This window comes from Sapajus apella, unplaced genomic scaffold, assembly GCF_009761245.1.
Source record: "Sapajus apella isolate SASKATOON/1434 unplaced genomic scaffold, GSC_monkey_1.0 scaffold33, whole genome shotgun sequence".
NCBI lineage: Eukaryota > Metazoa > Chordata > Mammalia > Primates > Cebidae > Sapajus > Sapajus apella.
This window is the reverse complement of record NW_022436973.1, coordinates 6,195,339-6,207,584: the sequence shown is the minus strand read 5'-3', so window position 1 is coordinate 6,207,584 and position 12,246 is coordinate 6,195,339. Positions and strand designations below refer to the sequence as shown.

The 12,246-nt window shown below is 45.4% G+C and overlaps 1 protein-coding gene across 4 annotated transcripts in view; it reads left to right on the top strand.

The window, feature by feature from the left end:
- RPN2 (ribophorin II) overlaps positions 1-12,246 on the top strand; it is a 63,215-nt gene that overhangs the window by 13,098 nt on the left and 37,871 nt on the right. For all 4 annotated transcript variants that reach the window (XM_032295010.1, XM_032295012.1, XM_032295011.1 and 1 more), the window contains exons 3-4: positions 6,561-6,656; positions 7,393-7,568. In XM_032295010.1, the coding sequence (XP_032150901.1) occupies positions 6,561-6,656; positions 7,393-7,568 (272 nt within the window). The remainder of the gene's footprint in view (positions 1-6,560; positions 6,657-7,392; positions 7,569-12,246) is intronic.

Here is a 12,246-nt window from a genome sequence, read left to right as displayed (position 1 = left end):
AACCCCGTCTCTACCAAAAATATAAAAGTTAGCTGGGCATGGTGGCTCATGCCTGTAATCCCAGCTACTCAGGAGGCTGAGGCAGGAGAATCGCTTGAACCCAGAGGCAGAGGTTGCAGTGAGCCAAGAACATGTAACTACACACCTGGGCGACAGAGTGAGACTCTGTCTCAAAAAAAAAAAAAAGAGTGAGCATCTTTCATTTGGGCTATATTTATATAAAACATAAGCATATCAGAATGGTGATTTTATAAATATCATTGTTTAGCTTTTTACAAGATTAAGAACGTGCTGGGCACAGTGATTCATGCCTGTAATTCCAGCACTTTGGAAGGCTGAGGCAGGAGGATCACTTGAGGTCAGGAGTTTGAGATTCAGCCTGGACAACATAGTGAGACCCCTTTCCCCCATTTCTGCAAAAAAATAAAAGAAATTAGCTGGGCATGGTGGCATGTACCTCTTACTTAGGCGGCTGAGGCAGGAAGGCAAGGAGATCGCTTGAGCCCAGGAGTTCATGGCTGCAGTTAGCTGTGATAGCACCACTGCACTCCAGCCTGAGCAACAAAGCAAGACCTTGTCTCAAAAAACCAAATTATTTAAAAAAAAATACATCCCTTATAAAGTGTTGTGAGGATTAAATGAGGTAATAAGTATAAAGTGCTTAGATAGTGCCTGGCACATGGTGAGTGCATATAGTCATAAGTGTATTTGTGGGTCAGACACTCAGCTCGTTGCTGGAAATAGCAGAGAGTGAGACAGTGCTTCACGCAGTAATCACTTACGGAGCCTCTGCTTTGTGCCATGCATTGTGCTAAGTGCAGAGAAGACAAGAGAGCTCGTTATCCAGTGAGAGCACCCTAACAGAGTGCTAAGTACCGAGAGGCAGACAGGCCGTTTGTGGAAAGTACCGTGGGAGTCCAGCAGAGGGAGCCAGCACTCACCCTGTCTGCCCAGAAAGCCACAATCTTGCACAGAGGGTGTTGCCATCTGTGCTAACTGCTGCAGGATTCATTTGATCACTCAGCAAATATAGTGAGTTTCTGCTATGCATTGGGGATTTACTCTTGAACCATAAAGAGGGAGAGGGCCCCTGCACTCTTAAGAATAATAGCTGAGATAGGCATTAGTCATGTAATCAAATACATACGTGAATATTTGGATCAACACTAAGTTTTGTGAAGGTGAGATATGTGCTGTTATAAATAGGGGACTTTTACAGGGGTAGAATAGGGGACTTTGATTTGCCAGGAAAGGCTTTCCTGAGGAAATCTCCGAAATTAAATCTCACTCTGGGCTGGTCGTGTTGGCTCATGCCTGTAATGCTAGTACTTTGGAAGGCTGAGGTGGCAGGATTGCCTGAAGCCAGGTGTCTGAAACCAGCTTGGGCAATAAAATGAGACCCTGTCTCTACAAAAAGTAAAAAAAATTATCTGGTTTAGTGATGTGTGTGCCTGTAGTCCCAGCTACTTGGGAGGCTGAGAATGGAGGATTGCTAGAGCCCAGGAGTTGGAGGCCGCAGTGTGCTACAATCATGTCACTGCACTCCAGCTTGTGTGAGAGGGCAAGACCCTGTCTCAAAACAAACAAACAAAAACAAACCCAAAGCTCACACTTCTCTGCATCACCCAAATCTCACTCTATTCCCTAAGGGCAGGGACTTTGTCCATTTTATTTGTTGTGTAACCCCTGTTTCTAGAAAGCACCTGACATGTGATATGCACTGAAGTGAAGGAAGATATGATTGATCTGAATTCTAAAGGGTGAGGAGGAGTTACCTGGGAGACGGAGGGAGGGGATTTCAGGCAGAGGGAACAGCCTATGCAGAGGCTAGAGAGCAGGTTACATTTGAGACTGAAAGGAGTGGGTGTGTGGAACAGTGGCGGGAGAAGACTGAGGCAGGAGGAGTTCTGACCTGTCTCCAACGAGCCGTAGATTTTCAGCAGTGATTTTAGTATCGTGATTCAGTTTGCGTTTCGGAAAGATTTCTCTCTTGCGTTTTGGAAGACAGACCATAGCAGGGGGCTACAGAGCAAGGTTGAATGCAGGAGGGGTACAAAAGAGAACACCTGGACTTCCAGCTTCTGCTGCATGGATGGGTAGTTGGGCCATTGCATAAGATAGTAACACAGGAAGAGAATGAGGTTTGTCTGGGAAAGATCATGCATTTGGTCTTCACCATGGTGAGCTTGAGTCATGTAACCTTTGAGTCATGTAAGTTGCTGTTGACAGAAGTCTGTGCTGAAGGTACAGGCCTGAGAATTATCTGTGTAGAAGTTTGGGATGAAGCCATGGGCACGGATGAGATGGCCTAGGGAGGCAGGAGGTGGTGGGATGAGAGCCGGGCCTAGGAGTTGAGAAATGACAGGAGAGTTTGAAACTGAGAAGGAGCTGCCAGAGAAGCGGGAGACCCCAGAAATTGCGGTGGTATCCCAGAAGGCTGTGGACGCACATGTTTCCCAACGAGGAAGTGATAGGTCTGTCCATTGTTGAGGAGTGAGCACTGGAAAATGTCCTCTGCTTTGACAATTTGGAGGTTGCTTCTGGCATGCTGGGGGCAGAAGCCAAATTGGAGTGAGCAGAGGTGAGGATATGAAGACTGGAGCATAGGCAAGTTTTTGGATCAGTGTGGCTGTGTGGGAAGAGAGAAGGTGATGCTGGAGGGGAGAGAAGCGTTGAGGGAAGTTTTGCTTATTTATTTTTGAGAGTTTTGCTCTTGTCGCCCAGTCTGGAGTGCAGTGGCTCCATCTCGGCCCACTGTAACCTCTGCCTTTTGGTTCAAGCGATTCTCCTGCCTCAGCCTCCCGAGTAGGTGGGATTCCAGGCATGCGCCACCATGCCCGGCTAATTTTTGTATTTTTAGTAGAGACGGGGTTTCACTATGTGGTCAGGCTGGTCTCCAACTCCTGACCTCCGGTGATCCACCTGCCTCAGCCTCCCAAAGTGCTAGGATTATAGGTGTGAGCCACCACGCCTGGCCAGGAAGTTGTATTTTAAAATAAGTCTTGAGTTTTGTTAATGTGTTATAGGAGAAGTTGAATTGGCGAGGCAGTGGGCTTCTAGATGGAGAGAGCAGGCTATACAAAGCCTGGAGGCTTCCAAGTGCTTGTGCTTCTGGGCAGTGAGACTTTTGTGCAGCTGGAGCAGAGGTGGGTGGGGAAGCGCAGTAAGAAGCACCGCGGGAAAGGTGGGCCCGGTTGGAAAGGATCTGGTGTGGGCCTGGGCAGCACACCACACTAACAAAGTTTGAAGAGATTGCAAAGCCCAGTCTGAGAGGCAACCATAGTAACTGGGAGCTGTTTCCGGAGGAAATAGGGCAGGGGAGGGCAGATGAGAGGTTTGTTGTCTTTTCTATGGGACTCCATATTTGATTAGGTTCAGGGGGTTGTAAGGGGAAAAAATACGATGGAAGAAAGCACTGCTGTTCTTTGCTCAAGAGGATGTTTGATTAACTGGAGTATTAACACAGCACAGAAAGTTGGAAGCAAGCAGATCGGGGGTGGACATTTAGGGGGCAGTTTTCAGGTCGTCTGCTGCTGTGTAAACTCTGCCATCAACATCTTGGGCTTTGAAGCCACAGAACGCTGGACCTCAATATGTCGTTGCAAAAAATCAGTGTAGGAATGATGCTTGTTTTACTCCAGAACAGGTCGTTTTCAGTGGGCTCTTGAGAAATAGAGGTTTTATAGCTCAGACACCAGAGCCAGTCTATTATGGAGCGAGAGAATTCTAGTTCCCCCAATTAAAAGCTGAGTGACTTTGGGCAAGTTACTTTGTCTCTCTAATGCCTCAGTTTTCTAATCTGTAAACTTAAGGTAATAAGAGTGCCTGATGCATGAGATTGTTTGGGGATTAAATGAGAAATGCTCATAAAGCACTTAGAACAGCGTTGGACACATTTTAAGTACTCAGAAAGAGGTAATGATAGAGGTAGAAGTAACCATAGTCATTGGTTTTGGGGTCTCCAGTGTTGTCGTTCCATTGGTAAAGCACCAGGTGGCGACAAAGCACGCATTTTTGGCTTCCTCGCATTCCACTGTTAGAACTCCTTGAGTAGCTTAACTTGTTCTCTTCAGATCCCTAGTTGATGCAAAGTGAAGTATTTTGTTTCTTTCCTTTCTCCCTCTGGCTTCTTTAAAAACTTCTGGTTGAAACTCATTTGTTTTGAGACTCTTATTTAAATTTCACTCGTAAAATTAAAAAAAAAATGTTTTGACTGAAGTAGCACGTGCACATGGTAAAACGCCGGATGATGCAGAATAGCTGTTAGTGAAGGCAGCATGCGCCTGCCCCGCCCTCCACCCTGTCCTGCTCTCCAGGAGCACCCCCTACTTATTTTTTTGGTGGGAGAGATGGAGTCTCACTCTGTTGCCCAGGCTGGAGTGTAGTGGCACAAATCTTGGTTCACTGTAACCTCTGCCTCCTGGGTTCAAGGGATTCTCCTGCCTCAGCCTCCTGAATAGCTGGGACTACAGGTGAGTACTGCAGTGCTCAGCACCCCCCACTTTTTTTTTCTTTGTTTTAAGACAGGGTCTTGCCCTGCCACCCATGCCCGACTGCAGAGGTGAATCACAGCTCACTGCAGCCTCAAATGATTCTCTAACCTCAGCTTCCTAAAGTGTTAGGATTATAGGCGTGAGCCGCTGCACCCAGCCAGCACCCACTTTTAACTGTTATTATGGCCACATCTTTTTGAATAGCTGAATTTGTATTACTCCAACCAAAGTATTTGGCATTCTAATGATTTGGTACTATTTCTTAGAGTCAAGGAGAGTAGCAGTAGTGGGTTTCATGATGTGCTTCCTCTGTGTACCCCTACACAGGGACATCACAGTCACTGTGATGGGCATTTGGCAAAGTCCCCAATCTTGGGTCACTAGTCACTGGGGGAACCAGTAAGTACTAGTGAGTACGGTGTGGTACATGCTTTGGGGGAGCACTAGAGAGGGTGAATACGTAGCCTCTCCTGGGAGGACTGTCCGGAAGAGGTAAAGAGCTGAGCAGAGTTAAAGATCAGACCTGATTTGAGAGGCAGGAAGGACAAGGAAAAGGTGCTCCCGGCAGGGTGGGCAGCAGGTCAAGCAAGGCAAATGGTGAGAGCGTGGTACAGCTGCAGGAGGCTGGAGGGTAAGATTTTTGGGTTGGAGGCAGGGCTGTGCTGATGAAGGCAGCATGGAGAAGGGAGGGTTAGTCAAAGGCATTTCATGCTATGTCAGAAGTTGGATCTTGTCTGAGAAAAATAAGGAACTGCTGAAAGGTTTTAAAGGTAAAGCCACACAGTTACACATGTATTTTGCAAAGATCACTCCTGAAGCAGTGTGCCGAATGAACTGCATGGCTTTAGACTACTTAGGAGATGACTGGGATAGTCTAGGTAAGCAATGGCAAGGGCCTGCCCTGAGGCAGTGACAGAAACCGGAGGTGGACCGGGCCTGAGAAATGAAAAAGAGGGAGACTTAATAGGAGGGGAATGGAAAAGTTGAGGACGGTTCCCAGGTTTCTGGTTTGGGTTGCTGGATGCGTGGTGATTCCTATGCATGAGCTCCGAAGTCCTGTTGAAGAAATAGTTTTTTTTTTTTTAAATTTTTGAGACAGAGTTTTGCTCTTGTTACCCAGGCTAGAGTGCAGTGGCATGATCTCTGCTCACTGCAATCTCTACCTTCTGGGTTCCAGTGACTCTCCTGCCTCAGCCTCCCCGGTAACTGGTATTGCAGGTGCCCACCACCACACCTGGCTAGAACTAGAAGGTTTTAAGCTCATTTTGTTTTTTATTTTTATTTTTATTGAGACTGGGTCTAGCTCTGCTTCCTAGCTGGAGTGTAGTGGCATGAACATAGCTCACTGCAGCCTCAACTTCCTGAGGTCAAGCAGTCCTACCTCAGCCTTCCAGGTAGCTGGGGCCATAGGCACATGCCACCATGCTCAGCTAATTTTTGAAATTTTTTGTAGAAATGGGTCTTATCATGCTACCCAGGCTGGTCTTGAACTCCTGAGTTCAAGGAACCTTCCTACCTCAGCCTCCCAGAGGCCTGGGATTACAGGGGTGAGCCACTGCACCCAGCCTTAAGCTCATTTTAGATTTGTTGAGCCTGACTTGGCCTTGGTGACATCTAAGTGGAGATGCCAGTACAGCTAGAATCAGGAGCCTCTGCCACTTAGTAGGTTTGTCATCTTCATCAGATTACTTGCCAGTCAAGCCCCAGTTTCTTTTTCAGGTAAATGGGGATTATATCTACCAAAGGGTCGTTACGTCATTAAAAGGAAGAGCTTCATAAAAACCCAGCACAGGCCATGGCCAGACCAGCGATTGTGAAGTGGTTTCCTTCTTTCCTTTCTAAGGTTCAGAAGGACTCCAGTGCCTTTAGGCTTATTGCTTTTTGTATGAAGTGAGCAATTTTGGGTAATAATAGTGTCCTATAGAAAGTAACTACTTAAAAAACTAAATTCATGTAGCTCATTCTATAAGCCATCTATAATGCCTTAGAATGTAATCTAAAAACGCCTTTGCTTTTCCTGGTTCATGATGTGTCACCACTTAACACTGACTTTTCCTCCCTGTGTAGAAAGCATGTATCTACATCAAATCTAACCTTGATCCCAGCAATGTGGATTCCCTCTTCTACGCTGCCCAGGCCAGCCAGGCCCTCTCAGGATGTGAGGTGAGTCCAGGTTCCTCCGCTGACAATGACTTTAACTGCAAAGTGCATTTTTTTTTTTTTTTTTTTTTTTTTTTTAGACTGAGTCTTGCTGTCTCTCCAGGCTGGAGTGCAGTGGCGCAATCTCGGCTCACTGCAACCTCCGCCTCCTGGGTTCAAGTGATTCTTCTGCCACAGCCCCCTGAGTAGCTGAGACCACAGGCGCGTGCCACCACGCCCGGCTAGTTTTTGTAAAGTGCATTTTTAAAGGGGGAAGGGTCATGTCAAAAATCCTTTTTTTAACAAAGAGAGTTCATTGTTATGGGTGGGAATTCCATTCCTGTGATTTTTGAAAGTATAATTTATGTTTCTCCTAAGTTTTTACTTTTCAAGGGTTTTAGATAACCTTTTTGTGCAGTTTTTGCCTTTCTTCTGGGAGGTGTTGATTTTTTCCTTTCCATCTTCCTTTAACATTTAAAAATGTTCAAAGTGTACCCCTACACCAGGTTTCTGGAAAGTCATTTTATTGAACATAGGAGAAACATATAAGTAGAAAGGTAACTTGTCTGCATGTTTTCAAATGCGAGTGTTGTACTGAGGTTTTGCAAACATTTAATCCTGGTGTCTGGGGATTAGAGGGGGGTGAGCATGTGTGAGGCGGGTGTGACTTTGGCAGCTGCTCTGTGTGCTGTCTTTGCCATGCCTGCCACAAATTGCCAAGACCTGTTCTAAAACCCTGTGTCTGCCAATTCTTTTTTAGATTTCTATTTCAAATGAGACCAAAGACCTGCTTCTGGCAGCTGTCAGTGAGGACTCATCTGTTACCCAGATCTACCATGCAGTTGCTGCTCTCAGTGGCTTTGGCCTTCCCTTGGCATCCCAAGAAGCGCTCAGTGCCCTTACTGCTCGCCTCAGCAAGGAGGAGACTGTGCTGGCGTGAGTTGTCATCTTGAGCGCTTTGCAGGCCTCATGTGTCTCGGGCCCTATCCTAAGAGGGCCCGTTCATTGGTTCAGCAAATACTTTCTGGGCAAATACTTCCAGTAATTACTTCTGTGTACCAGGTGCTATGCGAGGCACCGCAAACACGATTGCAGGAAGGCAGGTAAGGTCCCTGTCCTCGTGGAGCTCACATGGACGCAGTCTTCTGCAAGCCTCGCAAAGAGGAGGCAAGTGCCAAGCCAGAGCGCGAGCACACCAACACCTAGAGATCCAGCTGCCCTCTGACGTTGGAAGGCTAGAGCAAGGGCAGGTAACTGAGAAGGAGCCACATGTGTGTCTTGTTGAGGCTTGGCCAGGGCAGGTTGACATGTTGGCAGTGGAGGCCCTGCAAAGTGGGGGCTCACAGGATTCCTGGAAGTTGTGAGAGGCAGCATCCAGTGGGAGAGGTGGAGGCTCAGGGTGGAGCATTCCAGGAATCAGACTCTACTACTCTGCAAAAGGCTTAGGTGAAGGAGAAGCACTTTTCCTGCTTCTTATAAATGGAAATATTGTAACTGACTTTAGGGTGTTTTTGCTAAGCTTTTAAGTGATAATATATGTAGTTTTAAATTTTTATTTATTTAGAGACAGGGTCTCACTCTGTCACCCAGGCTGAAGTGCAATGGTATGATCACAACTCAACTGCAGCCTTGAACTCTGTGCTCAGGTGATCCTCCTGCCTCAGCCTCCCAAGTAGCTGGAACTACAGATGCAAACTACCATGCCCAGCTAATTTTTTTTTTTGTTTTGAGACAGAGTCTTACTCTGTCACCGACACTAGAGTGCAGTGGCGCGATCTTGGCTCATTGCAGCCTCTGCTTCCTGGGTTCAAGCAATTCTCCTGCCTCAGTGTCAGTGGCTGGGATTACAGGCACACACCACCATGCCCAGCTAATTTTTTGTATTTTTAGTAGAGATGGGGTTTCACCATGTTGGCCAGGCTGGTCTTAAATTCCTGACCTCAAGTGATCCACCTGCCTCAGCTTCCCAAAGTGCTGGGATTACAGGCATGAGCCACTGTGCCTGGCTGCCTGGCTAATTTTTTTTACTTTTTAGTAGAGATGGGGTCTCTCTATGTTGCCCAGGCTAGTTTAATTTTTTTTTTAACACTTAAACTCCTCATTTAAAACAGTAATTTTTTTTTTAAATTTTTTTTTTTTACTGTTTTCTTTGTGTAGACTGTTTTAATTGCAAACCCTGAAAGAGGATGTGGAGTACATTTCTGGAATCCTGTTCATTAACAGGAGGTTGGTGATACCAATTCCCCCTTTCAAAACAGTGAGGTTATTTCCCAGTTTTTTGGTTTGTTTTGATAACAACCAGATTTTCTCTAAGCTTAAAGCTTTGTTAAGGGCAGGTCACAGGCAGTTGCTGTTCCCTCTCTGTCATCCTCACGCCCTCATCATATTCACATGGTCAGTCATCAGTGACTCTGGGGCTGACATTTTGTACACACTTTGCCCAGTGCTTGGCCCTTTTGGGGCTTCGATTTCAGGAGGTATTTTGATCTTTGCTCATAATCCCTCATGGGGAATGCTTCTCCAGTCGCCATCATCTCATGCCATGATGTCACTGTTAGTGCCTGTGCCTTACTTTGGTGCTGCCTTCTACAAAAAACTTCCCATTTCCCTCCAAGCAAAAAGGAAAGTCTCTTTCCTCAAAATCTCAGAACCCCAGGAAGAAGTACAAAGGAAGTACGTCCACTTCGGAGTCAGGCAGACTTAGGTTTGAACACCAGCTATTTCCTTCCTTGCTGTGTGACTCTGGCCAAATTTCTAACTTCTCTGAGCCTCCCCTATAAAATGAAACCCATAATTCTTACATCAGAGCAACTGACAGGATTCAGTGGGATAATAGATGTGAAGACCCTAGCGCAATGCCTGGTTCTTACTGGGCATGTAGGAAATGGAGTTCCTTTTCTGCACCATCTGTTTGTTAGGTCTCTTTCTTAGAGCATTTGTTACCTCCTTCATTGTTGTTATTTCTATTAGATCATAAGCTTTTTTTTTTTTTTTTTTTGGACACAGGGTCTCACTCTGTCATCTAGGCTTCTGCGCAATGCGATCATATTTAAGGCTCACTATAGCCTCAAACTCCTGGGCTTGAGCAGTCCTCCCACCTCAGCCTCCTGAGGAGCTGAGACTGTAGTCACTGTATGCCACCACACCCAGCCATAAGCTTTATTTTTAGTGCTTACAGAGCCTGGCGCATGGTCTGTACCCAGTGGAGTTAATAAAGGATGAAACTATACTTTTGTGTTTCTGCTGTCTTGTGGAAAGCCTGTAGTTAGAAAGAGCATATGCTTTGGAGCAGAAAGAACTATGTTCAAATCCACTCTTCTACTCAGCCTCTGTGACCCTGAGTGGATTGTTTAGCTCCCCTAAACCTCAGTGTTTTCAAATGCAGACCTGGAGAATGTCTCGTAGGGTCATTGTGAAATCCAATGGGTAAGATGCCTTATATAATATTACTACTAACGTGCCCTGTTAAAGGCAATCTGATGTAAATTAGAACTCTTCTGAGTGGGCCTTCCATATTTAAATGGACTTATTCTAGGAAGTATATATTCGTAAACTTGTCTTTAATGGAAAAAAGAAAATATTTGTAGGTTTGAATGAACCATCTGAGAAGATGTCATTTGTAGTCTCTCATAAATCAATTTCTCTGAATCATCTGCTGTATATTAGTAAGATAAGATCTGCTTTCTTACTGTTTGAATATAGTACTGTACTCCAGAGAAAAAGAAATTGCTGGCTGGGGAATAAGTAATTAAAGCCAGTGACAAAACTTTCTAAAAATTCAGTGGATTAATTTCATTCTAAAATTTCTGAGGTTGTTAGCAGCATGGCACTCACTCATTCCAAAGAGAAAAAAATGTTATCTTAATTGAGAAGTTCTTTCTGGGCTGTCTTAACTGCCTTTTCTGAGCTCAGTGTTTATCATGGGCAGATGTATGATTTTCATCTCCTTTGGAAATTCAGGTTTCATTTTCTCAAGTGTATTATAACAACAAGCATCCCATAGGTGTCGTTGAGTACTCTGGGGCTTGTCTCTCTGTAAATTGTGACTCTGCTGTTTTCCAGCTTGTCATCTTAATGGAGTTAGTTTCCCATGGAGAGAATCTAAATTGTTATGATCTTCACATAAGCAGACAGATTCTTGCTCTACATTCCCTGACACATTGACTTGATAAGTGGTGGTTTTACACAAGGGCCCAGTCATCTCTTAGGAATTAGGAAACCATTCGCCGTGGAAGCAGCAGTCCGTTTAACCACCAGGGGGCCTCTGCTTTCCCCATTTCACTCAGAGAAGCACCGTTTATATTTTCTAAATTATCTGCCTTAAGAGAATAGAATCTAATAAATCTTACATGTACACACCTATCATATTCCGTCTTAAAAAGTGTATCTTCCAGAATTACAGATAAAAATATATGAATAAGCCAAAAAAAGAATGAAGTACGGATACATGCTACAGCATGGCTGAGCCTTCTTATGCTGAGCAAAAGAAGCCAGACCTAAAAGGACACAGATGTATGATTCCATTTCTGTGAAGTATCAGAATAGGCAAATCCATAGAGATAGAACATAGATTGCTGGTTGCTGGGGGGTAACGGGGGACACAGTGGGGAGAAACTGCTCAGTGGGTTTTATCTATCTGTCTTATCTATGTACCTTTTTTTTTTTGAGACGGAGTCTTACTCTGTCACCAGCTGGGAGTGCAGTGACACTATCTTGGCTCACTACATCCTCTGCCTCCCAGATTCAAGCGATTCTCCTGCCTCAGCCTCCTGAGTACCTTGGTTTATAGGCGCGTACCACCATTCCTGGCTAATTTTTGTATTTTGGTAGAGACAGGGTTTCACCATATTGGCTAGGCTGGTCTCAAACTCCTGAACTTGTGATCCGCCTGCCTTGGCTTCCCAAACTGTTGGGAAAGCCACCACACCCAGCCTTATTTATCTGTTTTTTGACACAGGGTCTCACTCCGTCACCTAGGCTGAGTACAGTGGTACAATCACAGCTCATTGAAGCCTCGACCTCCCAGCTCAAGTGATCCTCCTCCCTTAGCCTCTCGAGCACCTGGGACTATAGGCATGTGCCACCATGCCCAGCTAATTTTTAAATTTTTTGTAAAGATGAGGTCTCACTATATATTGCCCAGACTGGTTTCGAACCCCCAGGCTTAAGTGATCCTCCTGCCTTGGCCTCCCGAAGAATTGGGATTACAAGTGTCAGCCACCATGCTCAACAAATGGGTTTTATTTTAGACTGGTGGAAATATTTGGGAACTAGACAATTGGTGGTTGCATGGCTTTGTGAATGTAGTAAGCACCCCTGAATTGTCCACTTTAAAATGGTTAATTTTATGTGAATTTTGCTTCAATTTTTTTTTTTTTTTCTGGGACCTGGAGTACAGTGGCTCACCGCAACATCTACAACCTGGGCTCAAGCAATCCTCCTACCTCAGCCTCCTGAGTAGCTGGGACTACAAGCACATGCCACCATACCTGGCGGATTTTTAGTAGAGATGAGGTTTCATCATGTTGCCCAGGCTGGTCTTGAACTCCTGGACTCAAGGGATTTGCCTGCCTCAGACTCCCAAAGGGCTGAGATTACAGATGTGAGCCACTGC